Raw genomic sequence first — 26,727 nt, 5'->3', positions numbered from 1 at the left:
GCTGTCTGAGCAGCCCTGGACCCAGGAACTTAAGACGGATCCCTGTGTGTCATGGCAGTTCTGTTTATCTTTATTTTTTCTAGAGATTCTGTAACAGGGTCTCATTCTCAAATGGATCCACTTAAATGTATGTTCCTTTTGCAAGGAGTGAAAAATTGTCCTAGTCTAGGGGTCAGCCAGTTGTTTCTGCAAAGGGCCAGAGAGTAAACATTTTCAGCTTTAGGAGCCTCAGAATCTGTTGCAGCTACTCAGCTCTACCATGTAGGACAGAAATAAATGAATGTGACTGTATGTCAATAAAACTTTATTTACAAAAACAGCAGGCAGCTGACACCCTGGGCGGTAGTTAACCAGCCCCAGTCTTAGACCATCGTGTCTGGTATTGAGGAAGCCTTATCCATTGCCAGATTATTCTGGGGAGGTTTTAAAAATTAAACACACACACTCTGGAGCCAGGTGGCTTGGTTTGAATCTATCTCTACCTCTTACTGTGTGACCTCAGGCCAGCTACCTAACCCGTCTCTGCCTCGGTTATTCTTGCCTGTAAAACAAGCATGATGATAGCCGTTTTCCTCTTGGTGTTATTTTAAAGACTAAATGGGTTGATGAGCTTAGAACAGTGCCCAGCACATAGCAAGCATCTAGCAGTGCAACTTATTATTAAAATGTAACTTTGGGGGACTGCCCTGGTGGTCTAGTGGTTAAGACTTTGCCTTCCAGTCCAGGGGGTACAGGTTCCTTTCCTGGTCCAGGAGCTAAGACCGCACATGCCTCTCAGCCAAAAAGCCAAAATATGGAACAGAAGCAATATTGTAACAAATTCAATAAAGACCTAAAAATGGTCCACATCAAAAAAAAAAAATTTACAAAATTTTTGTTTTTAAAAAATGTAACTGCTGGGTTATACCCTTATTCCAGTCTAACTGTTGGGAATTCCCTGTGGTCCAGTGGTTAAGACTCAGCTGTTTTAACTGCCAATGCCCTGGGTTTGATCCCTGGTCAGGGAACAAAGATCCCACAAGCCCCACAGTGTGGCCAAAAAAAAAAAGTCACTTGGAGGACATGGACTGTCAGCTGAGGAATTCAGTCTCCCCACTGGGGAGGACGTTTCGGACGACACTGCCAGTCCTGGCAGCCAGAGTGTGGCAGAGGTGGGACCGGTGACCACCCCTCCTTGCAGACATGCGCCTGGAGCTTTGTTTCCTGCGTTGGGAGGAGGACGAGTGTGGGGCTGCCCTGCTGGGCAAGTACCGGATGGACGTCTGCTGCTGTACCATAGGGGCCGCGTGGGGCACCGCGTGCGAGGCGTGCCCTGAGCCCGAGTCCCTGGCTTTCACCAGCCTGTGTCCCCGGGGGCTGGGCTTTGCCAGCCGGGACTTCCTGTCGGGCCGTCCCTTCTATAAAGGTGCGTTTGGGCTTGGGGAGCCTGGGTGGAGGATGGGAAGAGGGCAGAGTGTGGGCAGAGGCCTGGAGGTGGGAAGCAGGTTTAGGAGAGACCAAATATCTGTGACCAGAGGGGTGAACACTCAGGAGGCAGGGGACTCAGGGACGTGGAATAGTGTGCCGTTTTGTACTCCCGCGCTGCAGATGTGAACGAGTGCAAAGCCTTCTCTGGGCTGTGTGCCCATGGCACTTGCCGCAACACCGTGGGCAGCTTCCGTTGCTCCTGTGCGGGGGGCTTCGCCCTGGATGCCCAGGAGAGGAACTGCACAGGTACGTACCTGCCTCTGCCTCCTTGGCAGGTGCCTGCAGGGACAGGGGGCCACAAATTAGAGGCGCCTAAAAGGCAAGAACTGGCCTTTTTCTGCCTGCCTATCTGCTGTGTGACCCAGGGCAGCTCAATACCCTTTTTGGGCCTCCAGGATCCCGGCTATAAGAAGAGGGGCTGGCAAAAGATGGCAGTAGTGGTAAAGAACCCTCCTGCTAATGTAGGAGGTAAGAGACACAGGTTCGATTCCTGAGTCAGGAAGATCCCCTGGAGAAGGGCATGGCAACCTACTCCATTGTTCTCATCTGGAGAATCCCATGGACAGAGGAGTCTGGCGGGCTGCAGTCCATAGCACTGCAAAGAGTCAGACATGAATGAAGCAACTTGGCATGGCAAAGTGACCTCCACCAACTTCCCTGGTAGTCCTTTGGCTAAGACTCCATGCTTCCAATGCAGGGGTCCTGGGTTCAATCCCTGGTCAGGGAACTAGATCCCACATACCTCAACTGAAAGATCCTGCATGCCTCAACTCAGACCCAATGCAGCAAGTAAATAAATTGATTAATTTAAAAGAAAAATGACCTCCAGGGGCCGCCGGGCTGGAAAGAAATTCCCTGCTTTCATCTGGGGGTGCAGTCACAGCACCTCCATTTCCCTGGCTCTGTTCAGCGCCTTGGGGCTCCCCTGCCGCCCTGGGTGTCTGCAGACATGGAGGCCCAGCCCATGTCCACTGTCTCCACAGACATCGACGAGTGCCGCATCTCCCCTGACCTCTGTGGCCAGGGCACCTGTGTCAACACCCCGGGCAGCTTTGAGTGTGAGTGTCTCCGTGGCTACGAGAGTGGCTTCATGCTGATGAAGAACTGCATGGGTAGGCAGCCACCCCAGTGCCTGTGGGTCTTGGGGCCGAGCTGAGGAGTGGGGTGGGAGGACACTGCTGTGTTGGATGTGAGTGGAGGGGGCAGGAGTAGAGAGAAGCCATGATCCAGCTGGGACACAGCAGGTGTGGGTGTCATCCCCGAAGACTGCCAGACACCGGGTCTGGCATTCAGAGAAGCATGGGGACCAAGATTTGGGTAGCTTCTCCCAGGGTGGGGGTAGCGTGAGAAGAGGAGAGGGCCCTGGAAGGACGAGCTTCTTCCCTTTTCATTTTTCTCATTCATTCAGTGAACGTTTCACATGCATCCACTCGGGGGAACTATGGAGAGCTTGGATACAGGGGGCCATTTCCTTGGAGCTCAGGACCTAATAGGGAGGATAAAATAAATCCCTAGACAAACAGAAAATAAACAGCCACTGTCAGAAGCACTTGAAAGGGCTCTGTGGTGCAGTGTGAGCTGAGAACCCCAGGGATGTATCCCATTCTGTGGGGCCAAGAGAGTGGGAGTAATTGTGAAGGGCTGAACAGTTGTGTGGAGGAAGAACAGTATGTGCAGAGGCCCTGGGGTGGATGTGAGGGATGGAAGGAGCTGCTGTGGGGAAGAGGGAAGGTGAAGGGGGGAACAGTGTGTGCAGAGGCCCTGAGGTTGACATGAGAGATGGGAGGAAGCCCCTGAGGCTGGAGTGGGAGGAGAGTGGTAAGATGAGTGGTGAGGCCCCTGGTTCCATGTACTGATGCCCGCTGGGGCTGGGCCTTGCCTTCCCCCTGTCACTTCTGGGGTGGGGAGGGCATTCCTCAGGGCCTCCTTCAGCTCCAGGAATGTCAGCCTGTGTTCCTGAAAACTCTGAGAATTCCAGCTTCCCTCCCATTCTGACTCCCCTCGGTCATCCACACCCCAGGGCGACAGGGTTGGGGGATGGGGGCAACAGGGGGGAGCTTCCGTGAGCCCCATCACACCAACCTGGGTCAGCATCTCACACCTCCTCTCTCTCTCCACATGCCCAGATATGGATGAGTGTGCCCGGGACCCGCTGCTGTGCCGGGGAGGCACCTGTACCAACACAGATGGGAGTTATGAGTGCCAGTGTCCCCCTGGACATGCCCTGGCGGCTGAGGGCACTGCCTGCGAAGGTGAGCGTGGCTCGCAAGAGGGAGAGGATACGAGTATGTGTGTTTGTGCATCTCCCTGAGTACACACTTGTGTATTTGTGTGCACGAGTGGTCGCATGCATCGGGTATTGGGAGAACGCATTTGTGTGTGTTTTTGTGTGAAAACAGAAAATCGAATGTGTGAGTGCGGGTCACTGTGCACCCATGCGAAGTGTCACTTGTGTGGTTGTGAGATGGAAGGAGTGTGTATTTGTGTGTCTGTGTGAGCATACAGGTGTGTTTCTGGGAATGCGTCTGTCCAAGAGTGAGTGTGTATTGGTGTTTGTGTGAGTCTGTGTAAGTGTCTACACAAGGATGATTGTTCTTATGTAAGGCGATGGAAGTGGCTATCTGTGTGTCTACATAAGCTTGTGAGAGAGTGTGTGTCTAAGTGTGGGCATGTGTTCGCACACCGGTGGGTGTGTTTGTGGAGGGGCTGTGTGCATGTAGGTGCATCTGTTGAGCATGTGTTTGTATGTGTGTACACAGGGGTTGGGGCTTCCCCAGTGGCTCAGCGATTAAGAATCTGCCTGCACTACAGGAGACATAGGAGATGCAGGTTTGATCCCTGGGTCATGAAGACCCCCTGGAGGAGGGCATGGCAACCCACTCCAGTATTCTTGCCTGGAGAATCCCATGGACGGAGGAGCCTGGCGGGCTACAGTCCACGGGGTCACAAAGAGTTGGACACGACTGAAGCGACTTAGCACGCATACACACAAGAGTTGTTTGTGAGTCTGCCTGAGTGGATAAGAAAACGTGACGCAAGGGCATGTCCAATGCAATGCAAGGTGTGCAGATGTGTTTATGAGTGGGCGTGAGGTGTGATTGTGAGTCTGAGTGTGCATGTGGCTGTGCAGATGTGTGTCTACTGAGGGTGGTTGTGTTTACATGCGAATAAGTGTGAGGGTGTGCTGCTGTGTGAGCTGTGTGCATGTGGCTGTGTGGATCAGGTTGTGGGTCTGTCTCCTGAGGGTGAGTGTGTATCAGGGGTGTGTTTTGGGTGTCTTGTGAGTGTGCACCTGGGTGGATGTGTGGATCAGGGTGAGGTGCCCTTTTGTACTGGGCTTCCCCAGTGGCTCAGCGGTAGAATTCACCTGCAGTGCAGGAGACGTAAGAGACACAGGTTCGATCTCTGGGGCAGGAAGATCCCCTGGAGGAGGGCATGGCAACCCACTCCAGTGAATCCCATGGACAGAGGAGCCTGGAGGGCTGCAGCCCATGGGGTGAAAAAGTCGAATATGACTGAAACGTCTTCAAGCACGTGTTTGTACCAGGGCGAGATGCAGACTCACACCCATGGGGGTGGGGGCATAGAAGCAAGAGTGAGTGCATCACCGTGCATGCACGTGTCCCTGTGCAGAAGGCGGCTGGGCACAGGCCCGTCCTTTGCTGGGGCACCTCCACCACCTGCTGCCCTTGCCAGCCGTCTGTTTCCCCCGTAGACGTGGACGAGTGCTCCCTGAGTGACGGCCTGTGTCCGCACGGCCAGTGTGTCAACGTCATCGGTGCCTTCCAGTGCTCCTGCTATGCCGGCTTCCAGAGCACACCTGACCGCCAAGGCTGCGTGGGTGAGACCGCGCCCGCCCCTAGCCCCAGCCTCGGCCCCCGCCGCCACTGCAGTCTCTCCTGGCCTCAGTCCGAGCCCCTGCCTCTACCCTTGACCACCCCCGCCCCGACAGTCAGCCCCCTGCTTGAAGTGCCTCCGCCAGGCCCTCACCTCGCCCAGCCTCCCACTTCCACCTTGCCCCGCCTCCCATGACGTCCTACCTCTTACCACACCCTCACTCTGCCCCGCCTCCCGCCTGGCCACGCCCCTGCCACGCCCCCAGCTCGCCCCACCTCACCCTGCGTCCTGCCACGCCCTCACCTTGCCCCGCCTCCTGCCTTGCCACGCCTCCGTCACGCCCCCCACCTCACCTTGCCCTACCTCCGGCGGTGCCCCCTGCCTCTTCCTGCCTCCTGCAGATGTGGACGAATGCCGCACCAGGAACGGTGGTTGCCACGTCCACTGTGTTAACACCAAGGGCAGCTACCAGTGCGGCTGCGGACCTGGCTACTCTCTGATGCCCGATGGGAGGGCGTGTGAAGGTGGGTGGGTGCAGCCCCCTCCGTCCGGCCTGGGATGTGGGACCAAATGAAGCCAGCCACACCCTAGCCAGGCCACTGGCCCCGCAGAAGTGTCCCTGGGGTTCCCCCTCTGTCCCTTCCCACCTGCAGCCCGACCCCTACCCTGGTCCCCCAGATGTGGACGAATGTGAGCAGAATCCGGACATCTGTGACGGGGGCCAGTGCACCAACATGCCAGGGGGTCACCGCTGCCTCTGCTATGACGGCTTTGTGGCCACGTTGGACATGAGGATGTGTGTAGGTGAGGAGTTGGGACTACATACAGGTGGAGGAGGCAGCTTCACTTCACCCACCAGGCCTTCCACAAGGGGACAGGTGGGCAACGCAGACGCTAGTCCCGTTCCCGGAACACGTGGGCAGGGGAGATACGGGTTCGTTCTTGGTGGTCTGCTCCTGGCACTTGCACCCCACGGCCTTACACTGAGACCTGTGGGATCTTGTTCACAGCAGCAGAGACACCCCCCACCCCCGAACCTTGTCCTTTTGAATACACTTATTAAACACCCACTGTGTACCCAGCGCATACAGCCAGGTGTGTGCCTGGCTTTGGGAGTCACCTTGTAAGATCATCATAGACCGAGGGGTTTATTGCAGAGGAAGGTGTGTGAGACAGAAGGACGCTGTGTTCTCTGAGCCCTGCTTCAGGACCTTGTCTCTGTCGTCTCTGCCAGGGTCACTGTCTTCGGGTGGGGGCTGTTTGGCACAGGCCCTGGGGAGCAGATGTGAACTGGTGACTCCATCAGGGCAGAGCTGGGGCCAGAGTACGAGGATGCAAAAAATGGAGCCCTCCCAGGGAGATGTGTCCAGCTCAGTGCAGCTTAAGCATTCCAGATCACAGGAATCTTAGGAAACACTGAACAAAAGGAGCTTGGGACCAAAAGAAGTAGGAAATGCTGCCTCCTCCATCCCCTCTTGCAGATCCACATTGGCAATAAAGGCTCTGGAAAGGCCTTCAGGCCTTAGCTTTAGCTTAGCATCCTCTTAAGGTATTGGTGTAAAATCTTTTGGGGAATGTATGTCCGATGTGTTCCATGGAATATGAACTATAGACTGTTGACTGAATTCTCGCAGCAGCCCAAGGGTGGAATGGGGGAGCTATGACCAGTAGTGGAATCAGGGCAGCTCCCTATCCTTGAAGATGGGCAAAAAGAACCTGGATGCAGGGGACCCATGTGGCAGGGCACGCAGGCATGTTGCTGTACCACACCCTCACCTGTTGCTTCTCCTGTCACCCCCACAGACGTGGACGAGTGTGACCTGAACCCCCACATCTGCCTCCATGGCGTCTGCGAGAACACCAGGGGCTCCTTTTTCTGCCACTGCCAGCTGGGTTACATCGTCAGGAAGGGGGCCATGGGCTGCTTCGGTGAGCTGGTGGTCCGTGGAGCAGACGCAGGGCCAGCTCAGGGACCGTGGGGTCCGCCCCATCCCTTGGGGCAGAGCAAGGCCAGACCTCATTCTTACACATTTCCACTGGTGGGCCCTCACGCGGAAGCAAAAATAGGATCTGATCACATCCCCGTGGGGCTCCCTTGACGGCTGTGCAGGGGGAACTCTGGATCCCTTAGCAGTTCCCAGGGTGTGCAAGCCTGATGGTTTTAAGTGTCACAGCGATGAACATTCAAACATGTCAGTTGTTCATGACCACGGAGCTGGTGCCTCAGAACCACAGATGTCTCCTCTCTATAGAACAGTTCTGGAGGGCGGAGTCTGAGATCGTGGTGTCAGAAGGCTTGGTTCCTTCTCAGGGGCCCAGAGGGAGAACTGGCCCTTTCCTCTCTCCTCACCTCTGGTGGTGCCCACGATGCTTGAACGCATCACTCCAGTCTCCATGTCTGTCATCAGGGGGCTTTCCTCTCTCTGCGTTCAAATTTCCCTCTTCTTGATCACCGGTCATTGCATTTAGGACCCCCTGTAATCCAGGAGGACCTCATTTTAATTTGGTTACATTTACAAAGACTTGGTTTCCAAAAAAAGGCCACATTCAGAGGTTCTTAGAGTCAGGATTGAAACATGCTTTCTTGGCGGGGAGAACATAATTCTATTTGCCATCATTATGTCGTTATTTCAATGCATACTAGAAGCAAACATTAGAAAACAGAGCATCCAAACCATGATTTCTTAGAGATCGTTGTTATACGTTTTTCTTCTAAAGTACATTCATGTAAATAAAAATGGGAGACAGTGTAAAGAAACTTTTAGCGAGGACTTCCCCGGTGGTCTAGTGGCTAAGACCATGTCCTTGCTCCCAGTGCAGGGGACCCAGATTCGATCCCTGGTCAGGGCACTAGATCCCACATGCTGCAACTAACAGTTCGCATGCCACAACTAAGACCTGGTGCAGCCAAATAAAATTCTCACAAAGGAAAAACTTTCAGGGAACGGTAGCTCGCTTAGGTGGCTGGTGAACATTGCAGGGATGATAAGGCTGATGCAAAATTGGCTGAGGGTTAGACACTCTGGTTTAGAAGGAAATCTTGCTTTAGAGGGAGAGTGTGTTCATTAAGACAGTGACTTTTTTTTTTTTGGTTGTGCCATATTAGTTCCCCAACCAGGGATAGAACCCAAGCCCTTTAGTGAAAGCCGGGAATCCTAACCAAGGACAGTTCCTCTTATTGTCTACCCTGAGTCTCTCACGCTGCCATTTCAGACCATTTCTGGGGCATGCTGGGAGTCATGCCCTGTTGGGTTTGTGGGTTTTTCCTTTTGGGCTCTGGGTGAGGGTGGAAGCTCCTGCAATGGTGAGGGGGCATTTCTGGGCCCAGTCCGACCCTAGGGAAGGTCTTTCCTTCTGCTCCTGCCCTGAGTCTCCCCGCTCTGTACCTAAAGCCCTGTTTCTACTAGGCCCAGGCCTCTGGGGGGGTCCTCTGTCCTCCATCCCATCTCCTGGTCCTGTCCTCCTATGCCTGGGTCCCTCTTCTCTCAGATGTAGATGAATGTCAGCTTGTGGGACACGGCTGTGACAGTCATGCCTCCTGCCTCAACACCCCTGGGAGTTTCAGCTGCAGCTGCCAGCCAGGCTGGGTTGGGGATGGCTTCAAATGCCATGGTAAGTGGGGGCCAGAGGTCCAGACAGAGAAGCAGAGGTGGGTGGGGTGAGTGGGCAGGCTACAGCCGGGCAGAGGTGGCTGGGCTCAGGCATGTCCATGGGGGAGGGTCGGGGTTGGGATTTGGAGGGTCTGCCTCCCCACAGCCCCCCAACGCACACACCTGGGGGACCCTGGGTTCTGTCTCCTGCAGACCTGGATGAATGCGCCTCCAAGGAGCATGGGTGCAGCCCGAGAGCTGACTGCCTCAATGCCCCTGGCTCCTACCGCTGTGCCTGCCGCCTGGGCTTCTCTGGGGATGGCTTCTCCTGTGAAGGTGAGGTCGGGGCGTGGGATGGGAGGGCTGGAGGGGTCCAGAAAGGATGGCCAAGGGGGCTGGATTCCATGGTGCCCACGACTCACACTGATCCACTCGCTGCTCTGTGGATGCCAGAAAGGATGTACCTTCAGCGCTTGGGGCCAGAGGCCAGGCCCTGAGTCCCTTGTAAGAAAGTGAAGTCGCTCAGTCGTGTCCAGCTCTTTGCCACCCCATGGACTGTAGCCTACCAGGCTCCTCTGTCCATGAGATTTTCCAGGCAAGAATACTGGAGTGGGTTGCCATTTCCTTCTCCAGGAGATCTTCCGAACCCAGGGACTGAACCTGGGTCTCCCACATTGTAGGCAGACACTTTACCATCTGAGCCACCAGGGAAGTCCCTGAGTCCCTTAGGGGCAGTATTCTCTGGACTCCGAATGCGTGGAGTTTTCTGGGTGTGGAGACAGGAATACTTGCTTCCTGTTGGCCCTCCGCCCCAGACTGTGAGCAACCATGTGCCCTGTCCTCTCCCTGGCTCTGACTCAGTCACCTGCCCGTTGAGTCAGGGTCTGAGTCCCCCCGGGCTACTTGCCAGCTCCCTGGAACTCCGGGTGACAGTGAAGGGCTCGAGTGATCAGGGCCGCTTGTCCCCACCATGTGGGTCCTCCCCTGCTGACCACCCGCCCCCTCCTCTGGGTCCCCTTAGACAGGGACGAATGTGCAGAGAATGTAGCCCTTTGCGAGAACGGGCAGTGCCTCAATGTCCCCGGCGGGTACCGCTGCGAGTGCGAGATGGGCTTCAGCCCCACCGAGGACCAGCATGCCTGCCAGGGTGAGGTCTGGGGCGGCCGGGGTACGGGCAGAGCAGGGGGTCCCTGGAGTCGCTGGTGCTGGGGGCAGCAGAAGCGGGATTCTGGCCGGGCTGTGCTCACCTGGGCTCCACTCCTCCTCAGACGTGGATGAGTGTGTGCTCGGGAACATCTGTGTGTTCGGGAGCTGTGAGAACCTGCCGGGGATGTTCCGCTGTATCTGCGATGAGGGCTATGAGCTGGACCGCGGTGGTGGCAACTGCACAGGTGTGGGGTCTGCGGGGCTCGGGGTGGCAAGCTTGTTCCATCGATTCCCACAGATCTCTTCTCACATGTGCTCTACAGAGTGGAGGGAGTCCTTGTCTGACCCCATCTCCAGTAGTGCCCCTCCCCATTAGCCTTCATCATCATCATCATTTATCATCCCCCAAGTAAATGCAGTGAGTCAGGGAGACGTCCCCGGCAGTCCAGCGGTTAAGATTCTGTGTTTCCACTGCAGGGGGCACAAGTTCGATCCCTGGTTGGGGAACTAAGATCTCGCTTCCTGCATGCCAAGCAGCCAAAAGAAAAAAAAGGGCGCTGTAAATCAATGAAGTCGAGCTCCCTCCACTCCAACCATCAGAATGGTCTCCCACCTGTCTATCCCAAATGGGGGTCAGCAGACTTTTTCAGTGAAGGCCAGCCAGTAAATATTTTCCGTTTTTGGCCATACAGTCTCTGCCCTGTAGCTTAGAAACAGACATAGGTGATAAGTGAATGAATGGCTGTGCTTGTGTACCAGTAAAATTTTATTTACACAGACAGATAGGGGGCCGGATTTGACCCACAAGTTGTAGTCTGCCAGCCTAGCTTGAAACATGTTCTCAATATTGGTTTTTGTATGATAGCTCGTGAACTCTGCTGGCAAAGGCAAACCTCCAGGCCAAGTAGAAAAGAGCAGAGGAAGGCAGGGGATTGCCTGGGACAGGCTACTGTCCCATCAGGCTTTCTTCCTAGGGGCCTTGTCCCTAACACCAGCCCCCAGCAGCCAGGTATTCGACTCCCCAGGAAAAAGGCAGGAGGGAAGTGAGTTGAGAGGGGAGGATCTCCCCTGATGGTGCCCCCACCCCACAGATGTGAATGAGTGTGCAGATCCTGTGAACTGCATCAACGGCCTGTGTGTCAACACCCCCGGCAGCTACCTCTGCAACTGCCCCCAGGATTTTGAGCTGAATCCCAGCGGCGTGGGCTGCGTGGGTAAGTACGCACTCTGCTGCAGGTGGGGTTCTGGGGTCCACATGCTGAATGCGGCCGCCTGCTCCTGATAGACAGGCCCTTGGCCAGAGCAGTCGTCCCTGTCTTTTGAAGTGCAGCCTTTGGGCTCTAGGCTGACAGATGCACAGAGTCACACGTGCACACAGACATGTGCACACACGGACATACATAGAGTAATACACAGTTACACATACAAAGAGGTGCAAACACACACACAGAGACACACCCACCCTATTCTCCCCCACCACTTGCTAACCACCCCTTTCTGCCTGTTTAGATACCCGGGTCGGGAACTGTTTCCTGGACACACAGGATCGAGGGGACGGTGGCACTTCCTGCAGCGCGGAGATCGGGGTTGGCGTCACCCGGGCCTCCTGCTGTTGCTCCCTGGGTCGGGCTTGGGGCAACCCTTGTGAGCTGTGCCCGCTGGCCAACACCAGTGAGTCCCTGAGTGGAGTGGGAGCAGGAGAAGACGGAGACCTGGCCCTGGTCCAGGCTCCCTGAGGGCTTAGGGGGTCATCCCTGCCCAGGGAGGGACCCTGGGAGCCAGAAAGGGAGAAGGACTCAGCCTGGGTCACAGCATATTTTCCGCAGTTCATCATCTTGACCTCTCCCCAGAGTCTCCTCTGCCGTCTCTTCCTGCAGATTCTTTGTATGATCACATTTACTTGCCCGCTCAGTCAGTCAGCAAACACTGAGAATTCCTAGGGCATAGGAACCTAGAGAAGGATGAGATACAGCCATTGCACGCTGCCCCTCACCCATAAGCCAACAGTCCCTGGACTCGTGAGAGTAGAACTATTCTGAGTCTGTTTGAGACATAGTGATGGCCAAAGAGGAAGCCATGGAGAGGAAGAGGGTAAGGGAAGGCTTCCCAGGAGAGGGACTTGAATGAGGTTTTGAAGAATGAGTAGGAGTTTTCCAGGCAGCATAGAGGGAAGGGTGTGTGGTGCAGTGGGAACGGCATGTGCAAAGTTCTCAGGTGTGGAGCAGGGAGGCATGTGTCTACCTATTCCGGGGCATATGTGTGTGAGGGTAATGTACATGCAAGATCTTCCTTTCATGGGGGAAACTTGTGGTCACATTAGAGTCTGGTTTTGGCTCACAAGAATCCTTCCTCCCTACCCCCAACTACCACCACAAAATCCATCTGCTCACATGTTGAATGTGAACAAGTGTTTACACACGCACACACAGACACCAGATCCTCCATAATTGTACCAATATTTCTAGGCCCCAGAGGGTGAGGCAGTAAAGGGATGTAGTTTCTATGGTAACAGGATGCCAGACCCATTCTTGAGCCCTTTTTAGGGGACCTCCCTTCCTGTGCTTCCCCTGAGCCTTGCCCAAATGCCTCACCCCACAGTCCCTCACAAGAGCTTCTTTCCCTTGCAGCTGAGTACAGAACCCTGTGCCCAGGGGGTGAGGGCTTCCGGCCTAATTCCATCACTGTCATCCTGGAAGGTGAGTTCCTGGTAGACTATCCATCCATGTACCCACTGATTGACCTTCCTCTCATGTCCCATCACCAAGGAGCAGAGTTGGGCAACTTTGGGGTGGGGGGCAGGTCCTCTCAGCTCTTCCACTTATTGGTTTATTGATTCATCCTTCTATCCAATCCCCATCTACCCATCCATCCATCCCCCATTTACCCATCCATATATCCATTCCTCATCCATCCATCCACCCTTCTTTCCTTCCTTCCATCCACTCATCCATATATACATAAATGTAAGTACGTTTATCGATCCACTCACCTACCCACCCACCCATCCATCCAGTCATCCTTCTCTTCATCCATCGACCCATTTGCTTATTTGAGCCATTCTCTGCTTTTCATATCCACTTATCCACCCATTTATACATCTGTCCCCCCACATCCATCCATCCATCTACGCATTCCTCCTTTCATTTATTTATCCACCTGCTCACCCACTATTCATTCACACTCATGTTCTTGTCCATTCGCATTGTTGCTTATTCGCTCATCCACTGCTTTTCATCTCTATCCACCTACTTACCCACCCACCCCTCCATCTATTCTTTATCCAAAGTGGATAATGAGATTGGACAGTTCCACCAAGAGGGAGCTTTGTGATGGATAGATGGATGGATGAGAGGATGGACTATCCAATGAAGGGGAAGAGGATGAATTCAGGGTGACATTGACCTGGGAGAGTCTGGGTACAGCCTCTAAATATTCAACAGCTCTCGGGTGTCCTTAAAGAAGCCGGAGGTCCCAGGGGAATGCATGGGTGTCCCCCAAGTACTCTACCTGGGTGTAGCTTGCAAGCACAGCTTCCTCACTTCCTGACAGACATTGATGAATGCCAGGAGCTGCCAGGGCTGTGCCAGGGGGGCAACTGTGTCAACACCTTCGGTAGCTTCCAGTGCGAGTGCCCACCCGGCTACCACCTCAATGAGGATACCCGCATCTGCGAGGGTGAGCTTGAGCCCTCTCCTCCCCGCCTGCATTTCTGCCCAGCCTCACCTCTTCTTCAGGGCCTGGGGGCTCACATGCCCCGCTCCAGAGTCTGCTCACTTGCCTTGCTGCCCAGGGCCCACTGGAAGGGCTGCGAAGGCTTCCTTGAAATGCCCCAATCTACGCTCTGCTCCACTGCTTCTTCCCCATCTCCCCATTGCCTGACCTCCAGCCTCCTTCCCACTCAGAAATATCTGGCTTTATCGCAGCAGCCATGCCCTTCCTCAGGGCAAAAGCTGACCAAGGCCCAGAGCTAAGAGAGGAAGGAAAAAGACCCCTAAAGAGCAGTCACATCTTTCCTTTAAGCATCCCCTTCACTTGCCTGTTACGGTCCTCTCCTGCATCTTCGTGACAACCAACAGTTAACTGGTGTCTGTGATTCTGTGTCACCATGGAGATGAGCATTTGCCGTTCGTTCATTTACCAAAACAGCCTCATGGGGGAGATGTTCCCATTATGACCCCATTTTTCAGATGCAGAAACTAAGGGAGTTAATTGAGTCACTTGAGTGGTGAAAGTGTTAGTCATTCAGTCATGTCCGACTTAGCAACTACAGCCCACCAGTCTCCTCTGTCCATGGGATTCTCCAGGCAAGAATACTCGAATGAGTTACTATTCCCTTCTCCAGGGGATCTTCCTGACCCAGGGATCAAACCCAGTCTCCTGCATTGTAGGTGGATTCTTTACTGTCTGAGCCACAAAACCAGCTAGTAAGTGATCCTTGAGCCTGAGCTATTTTGATACAATGTATCAAATTCCTTCCTTCATCCATCCATCTGTCCACCAACCCATTCCTTTTTTTCTTTTCAGCAATATTAACTGAGCACCTGCATGCGAACAGACACCAGCATCAGCACACTAGGGCAGCAAGCTGTCTGCTCTGAGCAGCACGCTTTAGTTGCTGTTCAGTCACTCAGTCATGTCCCACTCTTTGCAACCCCATGGACTGCAGCACGGCAGGCTTCCCCTGTCCTTCTCTATCTCCCAGAGTTTGCTCAGACTCATGACTATTGAGTCAGTGATGCCATCCAACCATCTCATCCTCTGTTGCCCCCTTGTCCTCCTGCCCTCAGTCTTTTCCAGCATTCGGGCCTTTTCCAATGAGTCAGCTCTTTGCATCTTGTGGCCAAAGTATTGGAGCTTCAGCATCAGTCCTTCCAATGAATATTCAGGGTTGATTTCCTTTAGGATTGACTGGTTTGGTCTCCTTGCTGTCCAAGGGACACTTAAGAGTTTTCTCACGCTTTAGAGACTCAAGGAAATGGTGAAGGCTGGGAGAGATCTAAGCTCAAAAGCCCCTTTGTATGTGTAGGTGGGAGCTGGCAAACCAGAATCAGAACCCAAAATGCTTGAAAAATATTTTATCCCTCCCTGCTTCCCCTACCCCATAGACTATCAAAAGAAAAAGGGAAAACTTCTGTCATCGCATATGGCAGTGTGCTGCATTTTTTGACTATCACAGGGTAGGAAGATTTCAACCTGAATGTTGGCCTTGGCTATGGAGGATTGCAGGGTCAGTTCGTGCCCTTGAGGGCTGCAGTGTTGGAGTACTTTCCAGCTTTCAGGCTCAAGGGCCCTCTACTTCGAAGCCCCCACTCCCCAGCCCTCTCCACTTAGTTTAATGCTCTGCTGTTGCCATCTTGAAATTCTTCATATACTTTAAACAAGGGTTTTCATTTGCACTGGGCAAATTCTATAACCAGTCCTTGTTGAAAATTTTATCTAACTCCTAGAATCACTAAGTCACATGGTGATTCTTTGTTTGACTTTTTTGAGGAACTGCCAGACTGTTTTCCACAGCAGCCGCACCATTTTGCATTTTCACCGGCAACATACGAGGGTTCCAGTTTCTCCACATTTGTTATCAACACTTGCTATTTTCCGTCATTTAAAGTAATATTATCCTAGTGGGTGTGAAGTGGTATCTCATGGTTTTGGTTTGTGTTTCCCTAATGAACGGTGGCCAGTTGGAGGGTCTCTTAAGTATAATACTGTTTTACAATTAGACCGGTTCTGTAGAAAATAAGGAAAATGGGTAGAAGTAGGATATGTGTTCGGAGAAGGTGAGGGCACCCCACTCCAGTACTCTTGCCCGGAAAATCCCTTGGACAGAGGGGCCTGGTAGGCTGCAGTCCATGTGGTTGCTAAGAGTTGGACACGACTGAGCAACTTCACTTTCACTTTTCACTTTCATGCATTGGAGAAGGAAATGGCAGCCCACTCCAGTGTTCTTGCCTGGAGAATCCCAGGGACGGGGGAGCCTGGCGGGCTGCCGTCTATGGGGTCGCACAGGGTCAGACAAGACTGAAGCAACTTAGCAGCAGCAGTGACTAATGAAGTTGAATACCTTTTCGTGTGCTTATTGGCCGTTTGTATATCTTCTTTGGAAAAAATGTCCTTTCAGGTCTTTTGCCCATTTAAGAATTGGGTTGTTTGTCTTTTTGTTGTTGAGTTGTAAGAGTTCTTTATATATGCTGGACAAGACTCCCATCGCCTATGTGATTTGCAGAGATTCTCCCATTCTGTGGGTTGTGTTTTACTTTCTTGATAGTGTCATTGATGCACAATGGGTTTAAATTTTTAGGAAATCCAGCTCATCTGGGTTTTTTTGTTTGCTTTTGGGTTTGTGCTTTTGGTCTCATATCTAAGAACCTGTTGCTAAATACAAGCTCTTTAAGGTTTACCTCTGTGTTTTCTTTCAAGGGTTTTATGTTAGCTCCCCTGTTTAGGTCTTCTGTGTATTTTGAGTTAATTTTTGTGTATGGTGTGAGGTAGGATCCAACTTCATTCTTTTGCAGGTGGGATGACAGTTTTCATTCTGTGGATTCTTTAGTATATCCTATATGTCAGGTTCCCTGGTTTTGTAAGTTTTTGACTGGGTCCTAGAGTTCGTCAAAAGTTAATTTTGTCAGTTTTTGCCCAGCTCCGTAGTTACTTTTTGTGGAGGAATAGAACTTCAACATTCCCTACTCTGCCATTTTTAGAAATGTCACTCCTAGTGAAATAAACTACTACTTGTTTTTGTGTAGCCCATTAAGAATGCTTTTTACATTTTTAAAAATTATTGGGAAAAACTCAGAAGAAGAAAACTATTTTGAGCCACGTGAAAATGACGTGAAACTCACATTTCAGTGGCCATAAATCAAGTTTTATTAGAGCAGAGCATGCTAATTTGTTTACTCATTGTCTATGGCTGTCTACCTGCTCTGATGGCAGTGTGAAAAGCTCATCAGAGACCATTGTTGCCTGACAATACAAAAAAAAAAAAGCCCTGGTGGCCTAGCGGTAAAGAATCTGCCTGCAATTCAGGAGACGGAAGAGACATGGGTTTGATCCCTAGGTTAAGAAGATCCCCTGGAGAAGGAAAGACAACCCACTCCAGTATTCTTGCCTGGAGAATCCCATGGACAGAGGAGCCTGGTGGGCTACATTCCACGGGATCACAAAAGGATCAGACACGACTAAGCAACTAAGCAGCAACTTGCTTTGCAGAAAAAGTTTGCTGCCTCCTGGACTAGGGGGTTGATCTGATTGAGAATCAACTTTTTTCTTTCAAGAATATTTTATTCGAAGGACTCTTGCTCCCTATTGCATCACACTGGGAAGCACGGGATTGCCCCACTCTTGATGATACTATCATTCATTTGTAAGCTCAGGTCATATTTTTTCTTTTTTCTTAATAGAGCAGGGATCATAGTAAACTGTTTTCCCCACCTAACACCATGCTGTGTCTTTCCACATCACTAAGGTATCTGTGCATTTGAAGCTAATCCTGAAACTAGACTCAAGCACATAGTAAAGTTGTTCTGGCAGACTTGTGGTGGGGAGTTATCCAGATGATTCCTGGATACAGACAATTCCTCCCTCCCTTGCAGACATCGACGAATGCTCTGCACACTCAGGCATCTGTGGGCCTGGAACCTGCTACAACACTCTGGGGAACTACACTTGTGTCTGCCCTATGGAATACCTGCAAGTCAACGGTGGCAATAACTGCATGGGTATGAAGTGTGATGATGAGAGAGACCAGTAGTTGTGAAAAAAGCGCTAGCGTATGGGAGGGGCTTCTGGAAGTCTCCAACCCTTGGGAAGAGTGTGGAGAGGCATGTTTGTTAGGGGAGAGATGAAGGGTGAGTGTATTTGAAATGCTGCTATGCAGCAGTGAACAAGGCTGCAGGGCTCAGGGCTGCCATGAATGGTTGTCCAGGTTGTGCACTGCCCAAGAAAGGTCAGCATGTGAATGGCACTCTCCTGTGTGTTGCCTCAGAGAAGTCAAGCCAGTAGTTTTCAAATGGATTTATGAAATGCCTCTCTGGCTGTCTTCCTCTGGTGTCTCTAACCTACATCCTTCTCCCCAACCCAACTGCAGACATGAGGAAGAGCGTCTGTTTCCGGCATTACAACAGCACGTGTCGGAATGAGCTGGCCTTTAACGTGACCCGGAAGATGTGCTGCTGTTCCTACAACATCGGCCAGGCCTGGAATAGACCCTGTGAGGCGTGCCCGACCCCCGCCAGTCGTGAGTGCCCCTCCCCCGCCTTCTTTCCAGTCTGGCCCTTTTCAGTGCAGTGTTTAAGGCAGCCTGCTGCACTTAGGACTCCTGGATGAGTCTGTTGTTTTGATTAGAGCCAAAGAGTTGAAATTCCATCCCGATCAGTGTATGGGGAAAATCAATACATTCTGATTTTGCAGACTTGTGGAATTCAGGGTGGATCAGCGAGGCTTTCATCTGGGTTAAAGGACCTTGAAGACTCACAGATTATCTGGGGGTGGGGCGGGGTGGTGTCAGTGAGTGCGTGGGGCCGAGAGCAAAAAACAGAAGTGGTCAGAGACACCAGGGCCCCATGAACTGGGAAAGTAGAGAGCTCACAGAAGCTCTGGAAAGGATTACAGAAATGTCGATTGGGATGAAGAAGGGTGTTCCAGGCAGGGGACAGCAGGAGAAAAACCCTAAAAGAAGGACTGAGCAGTGGGGGTGAGCTCTATTAAAAAAATCTATCAGCCAGCTGGGCATCAGAAAGAGCTGCAGGAATGGAGTGCCCACCAGCTGAAGATTAAACTGTATTGTTGTCCAGTCTCTCAATCATGTCTGACTCTGCAACCCCATAAGCTGCAGTGTGCCAGCCTCCCCTGTCCTCCACTATCTCCCAGAGTTTGCCCAAACTCATCCACTGAGTCAGTGATGCCATCCAACCATCTCATCCTCTGTCACCCCCTTCTCCTCCTGCCCTCAATCTATCCCAGCATCAGGGTCTTTTCCAGCGAGTTGGCTCTTTGCATCAGGTGGCCAAAGTATTGGAGCTTCAGCATCAGTCATTCCAATGAATATTCATGGTTGATTTCCTTTAGGATTGACTGGTTTGACAAGCGTATTAATGCTATGGAATGAATGCTTGTGTCCTTCATCCCAGATTTCATATGTTGAAACCCTAACTCCCAGTGTAATAATAGTGTTTGGAGATGGAGCCTTTGGGAGTTAATTAGGTCATGTGGATGGAGCCCTCTAAATGGGATTAGTGCCCTTATAAGAAGAGACACAAGAGTTGCTCTGTAGCCCACCAGACTCCTCTGTCCATGGGATTCTCTAGTCAAGAATACTGGAATGGGTAGCCACTCCCTTCTCCAGGGGGTCTTCTTGACCCAGGGACTGAACCCACATCTCCTGCATTGCAGGCAGATTCTTTACCATCTGAGCTACCAGGGAAGCCCCATCATTGCATTAAAGCTACCCTGATCTAGGATCACCTCAACTTGATTAAATCTGCAAAGATCCTATTTCCAAAAAGGGTCCCAGAAAGACTGGGTGGACAGGAGCTTTGGGGGTGGGAGGGTCATTGTTCAACCCAGCAAGATGGAGTCGGGGGGAATCATTGTTGGGTATCTCTGGGCGCCAGACCCTGTTCTGAGATCTAGAAAATAAAAATATGGTAGACCCAAGCTGGGCAGTCTGGGAGGAAACTGCAGACAGCCAAGTCTGGTCATGAGATCGTCAAGAGAGATCAAACCTCACTCAGAGATTATGTGGTGGGACTCGGGTACCTGCCTGAATTGTGTGCACCTGAATCTGAGCTGCAGGTCGAATATCGATGAGGCAGAAGTCCAGACTAGCCTCAGTGGCCATTATGTTCTCATCATGATGCAGGCAGAAGAGTGAGTGAGGGGCAGGGCAGGGACCTGGGGACAGGGGGCACCAACCTAATGCCTGATCATGTCTGTCAGGTGGGTCCAGGGACACCCACCCACCTGGGGACTGAGGTCAGGTAAGCAAAATCTTGGTGTCCGCAGTGGGATATAATTAGAGTGTGAATTGCCCAGGGGACTTCCTAGCTGACTCAGTGGTAAAGAATCCACCTGCCAATGCAGGAGACATGGGTTCAATCCCTGGGTTGGGGAGATCCCATGAAGGAGGAAATGGCAACCTACTCGAGTATTCTCGCCTGGGAAACCCTATGGACAGAGGAGCCTGGTGGGCTGCAGTTCAGGGGGCTGCAAAGAGTTGGACGTGACTTAGCAACTGAACAACAATAGCAACAACGATTTGCCCAGGGGAGCCAAAGGATAGTATCATCCTCAATCCATGGCCACAGTGAGGAGCTGCCCTGGAGTCCTCAAGGCTGAAGCAGACTGTGCTAGGGAACAGCAAAGGGAACAGTATAGGCAAAGTTGTGGTAGTGTAACAGAGCAGGAATATCCAGATGTGTAATGAAATCAGGGTAACAGGAGGGCAGGAGTTCCTGTTAGCAGGAAGGTGGGACTTGGGGAGAGAGGAAGGTCTGGAGGTCTGGACTGTAGAGTCTGCATTTTATGGTGAGAATGGTAGGGCGTGGCTGGTGGCACTCAGAGAAAGAAGAGATGTGCCTGTATGTTGGAAGATCACACGGCACAGGGGCCTGTAACCCTCCCAGTGCTGGTCAGGGTGGAGGGAGTTATCAGAGGCCAGGTGAGCACCAGGCTACAGGGATGGACCAGGTGATCAGAGACAAGAGGAGGGGTCCTCCTAGCAGGGCTGCAGCCCCAGCCCCCACTCCCCTGTTTTCCTTTGCACAGTGGATTACCAGATCCTGTGTGGAAACCAGGTTCCCGGGTTCGTCATCGACATCCACACAGGGAAGCCCCTTGGTGAGTGACCTCCATGCCCTCTTCTCCCTGCTGCCACCGCCTGGAGCCCCCGGTCACTCTGTGCCCTGAGCCCTGCCCCCTCTCTTCCCCTCCCCCACAACACTTTCCCTTCCATTCTCCTCTACCCCGTACCCTCACTCTCCTGTTTCCCTGGGCCAGGAATCCTGCCCCTCAATCCTGCTCCTTTTTTTTTTTTTAAGGCAGAGAATATTTTTAGTAAATTGTTCATTTTTAAAAATTCTGTTAAAATACCCATAACAGAAAATTGGCCATTTTAACCATTTTTAAGTGTCCAATTCATAACATTAAATAGATTCACACCACCGTGCAACCATCCCCACCATTCATCTCCAGAACTTTGTCATCTTCCCCTACTGAAACTCTGTTCCCATGAAACACTGACTCCCCACCCCTTCCCCCAGCTCCTGGGAACCCCCATTCTACCTTCAAACTGTGGTAGAGGTCCACAATTTATGGAGAACTGTGGTCTCCATCAATTTTCCCTCACAGAAACAGAATCATACAGTATTTGTCCTTTTTGTTTACTGTTGTTGTTTAGTTACTAAGTTGGGTCCAATTCTTTGCTACCCCAAGGACTGCAGCACGCCAGGCTTCCCTGTCCTCTGCTGTCTCCTAGAGTTTGCTCAAACTCATGTCCATTGAGTTGGTCATACTATCCAACCACCTCATACTCTGTTGCCCCATCTCCTCCTGCCTTCAATTTTTCCCAGCCTCAGAGTATTTTCCAGTGAGTCGGCTCTTTGCATCAGGTGGCCAAAGTATTGCAGCTTCAGCTTCAGCATCAGTCCTTCCATTGAATCTTCAGGGTTGATTTCCTTCAGGATTTCCTTTAGGATTGACTGGTTGGATCTCCTTGCAGTTCAAGAGACTCTCAAGAGTCTTCTCCAACACCACAGTTTGAAAGCATCAATTCTTTGGCGCTCAGTTTTCTTTATAGTCCAACTCTCACATCCGTACATGACTACTGGAAAAACCATAGCTTTGACTAGATGGACCTTTGTTGGCAAAGTAATGTCTTGCTTTTTAATATGCTGTCTCATAGCTTATCTTCCAAGGAGGAAGCGTCTTAATTTCATGGCTGCAGTCACCATCTGCAGTGATTTTGGAGCCGAAGAAAATAAAGTCTGTCACTGTTTCCATTGTTTCCCCCTCTATTTGCCATGAAAATCAGTCCTGAATATTCACTGGAAGGACTGATGCTGAAGCTGCAACTCCAATACTTTGGCCACCTGATAAGAAGAACTGAGTCATTGGAAAAGACCCTGATGCTGGGAAAGATTGAAGGAGGGAGGAGAAGGGGACGACAGAGGATGAGATGGTTGGATGGCATTACTGACTCGATGGACATGAGTTTGAGTTGGCTCTGGGAGTTGGTGATGGACAGGGAAGCCTGGCGTGCTGCAGTCCATGGGGTCGCAAACAGTTGGACACGACTCAGCGACTGAACTGAACTGAACTTCCTTCAAGATTGACTGGTTTGATCTCCTTGCAATCCACAGGACTCTCAAGAGTCCTTTTATTATCTGTCTGGCTTATTTCACTCAGCATAATATTCCCAAGATTTACCCATGTTGCAGCATGGATCAAAGTTAAATGAGGTCTTGTACAATGAAAGTTAAATGAGATCTTGTACCTGAATGCCAAATTTCAGCTGTGCGGTATTTAATTGATGAGCCTATTTTCAGGTGTCTTCATCCCATGGATGTATTCTCCTTATTTCTTTTTTTAAAAAATTAATTAATTAATTTGGCTGCACTGGGTCTTAGTTGTGGCACGCAGGATCTTCGATCTTTGTTGCAGAGTGCGAGATGCATTCCCTGACCAGGGATGGACTGGGAGCTTGGAGTCTTAGCCCCTGGACCACCAGGGAAGTCCCTCTCCTTACTTTCAACAACTGGAACAGAGCAGATGAGATCTGATTCTCTTCCAGCCGCCCCTTCAAATCTCAGTCTCTTTCCCCCTCTCCCAAGGGTCCAAGGTCGTAAATCAGTCCCCCATGGGTGGACACTTAGGCTGATTCCAGGTTCTTCTTTATAAACAGCTTTATTGAGATATAACTCATGCTTTATGCCTGGAGTACTTCTTTCTAGTGCCTTCTTCATGCATTTAAACACATATTGAGGTTCCCCCCATTGAAAATGTATGGCATTGTTTTCTGGGAGTTGGCCATAAATCCTATGCTTTCTCACGTATTGTCTATAGGACAATAATAAAAAAAAAAAAACTTGCTTTTTTCCCCCAGAAGAGAATCGTGAAGAACCAGCCAGGCTACTACACACAGGACTGCTTCCTTCTATGTCCTGCTTTGTAGTATTCCAAGTGTGGACACATCCCAGGTCATAAGTCAGTTCCCCGTGGATGGACACTTAGGCAGATTCCAGGATCTCATATAAATAAAACAGCTCTCCTGAGATATAATTCATGCACCATACACTTCACCCATCAAAAGTGCACACTTCAGGGGCTTCCTTGGTGGTCCAGGGATCAAGGCTCTGTTCTTCCACTGCAGGGGGCATGGGTTTGATCCCTATTCTAGAAAGTTCCACACGCTATGAGGTGTGGTCAAAGGGAAAACTCAGAGTTGTGCTCCATCACTTCAAGTTTAGAGCATTCCATCACACCAAAAGAAACTCCGTCCCTATAAACAATCATTCCTCATTCTCTCTTCCCCCAGCCCCCCAGCAACCACTAGTCTGCTTTCTGTCTCTTTGGATGTGTCTGTTCTGGACATTTCATATAAATGGTATCATACGGTGTTTGTTCTTTGGGGACTGGCTTCTCTCACTAAGCTTCATGTTTTCAAGGTTCACCCACATTGTAGCGAGTGTCAGTGCTTCACCCCTTTTGCAGGCTGAATCGTATTCTCTTGTATGAAAAGACCACATTTTTTATGCTTTTTTTAAAATTAGAGGATAATTGCTTTACAGTATTGTGGTGGTAAAATAGATAGCCACATTTATTTTTTGACCATGTGGCATGCAGGCTCTTCCCTGACCAGGGATCCAACCTGTGCCCCCTGCAGTGGGAGCACAGAGTCTTAATGACTGGACCGTCAGGGAAGTCTGGAGAGACCACATTTTGTCATCAGTTCCTCTTTTGATGTTTCTAGTTTCTTGCTAAACGTCATCGCAACGCAGGTCCTCTCATGAAGCTTCCTGCTGACACATGGGGCTGCTTCATTCCAGAGACCCCAGAATAGCAGGCTTGCACACACACACATATGTGCTGGGTCACAGCCAATGTGCATTTTTGTTGAGAAAGATGCCATCTCCCCTTCTGCCTTCCCTCTCACATCCTGATTTCTTTCTGCTGTCAGCAGTTCTAGGTTAGCCACAGTAGAATTTTTCAACTGAAGGCTCGCTTGTGGACACACAGGTTCTCCCCAGTGGCACGATCTCTTAGGTCAGGGTCCCCAGACAACGCCAGGGGCTGGGCTGCCCCTGATGGCTGGTGACTTCCCCAGACATCGACGAGTGTGGGGAGATCCCCGCCATCTGTGCCAGCGGCGTCTGCATCAACCAGATTGGGAGCTTCCGCTGCGAGTGCCCTGCGGGCTTCAGCTACAACAGCCTGCTGCTGGTCTGTGAAGGTGCTGCCGCCCCCCTACCCCCACCCCCGCGTGGGGTCCTGGTCCTTCTCCCACCCTGTGCTCTCCGGGCAAGTCATTTAAATTCCATGAATCTCAGTTTCCCCCTCTGCCTATGGGGCTAACACCTTTCCAAGGGGCTCCAGCCCACATCACCCCGCTCCATGTGGTTCTAGCTGCTTTTAGAAAAACAAGGGGGAGGGGGCTGGATTTAAGGTTTGATTCTGCAGGAAAGATTTTCTTTCACTCCCCCCACCTGGCTGGCTGTACTCCCCAGACGTGGATGAGTGCACCAGCGGGGAGAACCCCTGCCAGCAGAACGCCGACTGCATCAACATCGCTGGCAGCTACCGCTGCAAGTGCGCCCAAGGGTACAAGCTGTCGCCAGGCGGGGCTTGCGTGGGTAAGTGGGGACATAGTCGGGAGGTGAGGGAGCAGGACAAAGCCAGACTCTGTTTCCTGCTGGGACTTGGGTAGGGCACGGTCCTGTCTGGACTTTGCTCCTTGGCTGTAGTTTTTTCTTTTTTGGCCATGTCACTTTACATGAGGGACCTTAGTTCTTGGAACAACGATTAAACCTGTGCCCCCAGTGGAAGCGCACAGTCCTAATTGCTGGAGTTGCCACCTTGGCTGTACTTTGGGGTGGGGGTGCCGAGGACATCTGTTAATGGGGGAGTCGTGAGGATGAAATGGGAGGGGAAGTGTCTCCCCGGGGGCAACAGCTCACATGGGGAACTTCCCGGCAGGGTCGGGCTCCCCTAATTGCAGCATGTGATGGCTCGGGACATGCTGTGGGTGGGAGCCCTGGGGACACTGTGCTGCTTGCCCTCCCTCAGGACGGAACGAGTGTCGAGAGATCCCGACTGTCTGTAGCCACGGCGACTGCATGGACACAGTGGACAGCTACGTGTGTCTGTGTCACCGTGGCTTCCGGGCCTCAGCAGACCAGACCCTGTGCATGGGTGAGAGCGCCCACCTGCTCCTGCCTCAATGGCCAGGCCATGAGGAGGCCATGGGTCTACACCTCCCCTGGGGTGGGGCTGGTGCTTCCGTGCATCCTGGTTCATTGACTCACAAGTTTGAGTCCTGGCCCCTGACACCTGGGGTGAATAACTTACTCACCTCTCGGCACCTCAGTTTTCTCATCTGTAAAATGGGGGTAGTGAATAGTACCAGGGATATATTTCTCATCCATGTGGGCAGGGCTGGGTACTGGAGAAGGGGGCTGGGTCCAGTCAGGCGCTCAGTCCCCAAGCTGCCTGTTGCCCTGGGTGAGCTGGCCAGGGGCTGGGGCCTTTGCTCTGGCAGATGTCGACGAGTGTGACCGGCAGCCATGTGGAAATGGGACCTGCAAGAATATTGTCGGCTCCTACAACTGCCTCTGCTTCCCCGGCTTTGTGGCCACACACAGCGGAGATTGCATGGGTGAGCTGCCCGGCCTCGGCGCGCCCCCACCGAAAAGCTGATTCTTGGCTTGAGAGGTACCACCTCTCTGAAATAAAGGATCTCGACCTGGGGACACCTTCAGTAAAACAACCTCAGGAGATTAAAAACTAGTTAACCACAAAGTTCTCCAAACCCCTGCAGTTGTTAGGTGCCAGGGGTCCCTTCCTAGAGCTTACACTCAGGTTGATAAGAAGGAGATGGCCAATACAGAGAGGAAGGTGAACGGTGAAGGCAAGATGCTGGTAATTTAGTACAGTGGTTCAAAGTGTAGATTACAAGTTCAAGTGGTATGAGTTCAAATCCCAGCTTTGCCATCTGCCAGCTATGCGACCTTAGGCAAGTCACTTAACCTCTCTGTGCTTTACTTTCCTCCTCTGTAAAAAGGAGATTTATAGAATAGTAGTACCTACCTATCTTAATATCAGATCAAATTGACTTCTGGACAAAGAATATTACCAGAAATAGAGTCAGTGTATGTATTAAAAGGAGTCAGTTCTCTGAGAAGACATAACAATCATAAATGTTTATGCAGCTAATAATGAGCTTCAAAAGGTAGGAAGTAAAAATTGACAGGACTAAAAATGAAATAGACAAACTCACAGTTATGGTTAGAGACCTCAACTCTCCTCCCTCAGTAATAGAGGGAAAAGTAGAAGATCAGTAAGAATATAAAACACCTCAACAGTACTATGAGCCACCTAGACCCAAATGATATTTATGGAGCATTCCAGAATATACATTATTCTTAGGTGTATGTGAACATTCACCAGGAAAGATCATATTCTGGGCCATAAAACAAAT

General features: G+C 51.5%; 2 protein-coding genes across 8 annotated transcripts in view; one reads left to right on the top strand and one right to left on the bottom strand.

The window, feature by feature from the left end:
* Positions 1 to 26,727, top strand: part of FBN3 (fibrillin 3) — a 69,665-nt gene that overhangs the window by 21,549 nt on the left and 21,389 nt on the right. For all 4 annotated transcript variants that reach the window (XM_069591237.1, XM_069591238.1, XM_069591235.1 and 1 more), the window contains 23 exons: positions 1,181 to 1,405; positions 1,588 to 1,713; positions 2,451 to 2,579; positions 3,594 to 3,719; positions 5,183 to 5,308; positions 5,706 to 5,828; positions 5,983 to 6,108; positions 7,108 to 7,233; positions 8,794 to 8,916; positions 9,108 to 9,230; positions 9,916 to 10,041; positions 10,163 to 10,285; positions 11,132 to 11,254; positions 11,550 to 11,711; positions 12,668 to 12,736; positions 13,590 to 13,715; positions 17,630 to 17,755; positions 18,124 to 18,273; positions 20,802 to 20,873; positions 24,358 to 24,483; positions 24,758 to 24,883; positions 25,317 to 25,442; positions 25,789 to 25,905. In XM_069591237.1, coding sequence (XP_069447338.1) covers positions 1,181 to 1,405; positions 1,588 to 1,713; positions 2,451 to 2,579; positions 3,594 to 3,719; positions 5,183 to 5,308; positions 5,706 to 5,828; positions 5,983 to 6,108; positions 7,108 to 7,233; positions 8,794 to 8,916; positions 9,108 to 9,230; positions 9,916 to 10,041; positions 10,163 to 10,285; positions 11,132 to 11,254; positions 11,550 to 11,711; positions 12,668 to 12,736; positions 13,590 to 13,715; positions 17,630 to 17,755; positions 18,124 to 18,273; positions 20,802 to 20,873; positions 24,358 to 24,483; positions 24,758 to 24,883; positions 25,317 to 25,442; positions 25,789 to 25,905 — 2,925 coding nt within the window. The remainder of the gene's footprint in view (positions 1 to 1,180; positions 1,406 to 1,587; positions 1,714 to 2,450; positions 2,580 to 3,593; positions 3,720 to 5,182; positions 5,309 to 5,705; positions 5,829 to 5,982; positions 6,109 to 7,107; positions 7,234 to 8,793; positions 8,917 to 9,107; positions 9,231 to 9,915; positions 10,042 to 10,162; positions 10,286 to 11,131; positions 11,255 to 11,549; positions 11,712 to 12,667; positions 12,737 to 13,589; positions 13,716 to 17,629; positions 17,756 to 18,123; positions 18,274 to 20,801; positions 20,874 to 24,357; positions 24,484 to 24,757; positions 24,884 to 25,316; positions 25,443 to 25,788; positions 25,906 to 26,727) is intronic.
* The window catches only part of HNRNPM (heterogeneous nuclear ribonucleoprotein M), a 311,395-nt gene that overhangs the window by 277,801 nt on the left and 6,867 nt on the right, over positions 1 to 26,727 (bottom strand). The window lies entirely within an intron of this gene.

Source organism: Ovis canadensis, chromosome 5 (genome assembly GCF_042477335.2).
Source record: "Ovis canadensis isolate MfBH-ARS-UI-01 breed Bighorn chromosome 5, ARS-UI_OviCan_v2, whole genome shotgun sequence".
In the NCBI taxonomy this organism is placed as follows: Eukaryota; Metazoa; Chordata; class Mammalia; order Artiodactyla; family Bovidae; genus Ovis; species Ovis canadensis.
The sequence above is the reverse complement of the archived record's forward strand: the minus strand, read 5'-3'. Positions and strand labels throughout refer to the sequence as shown.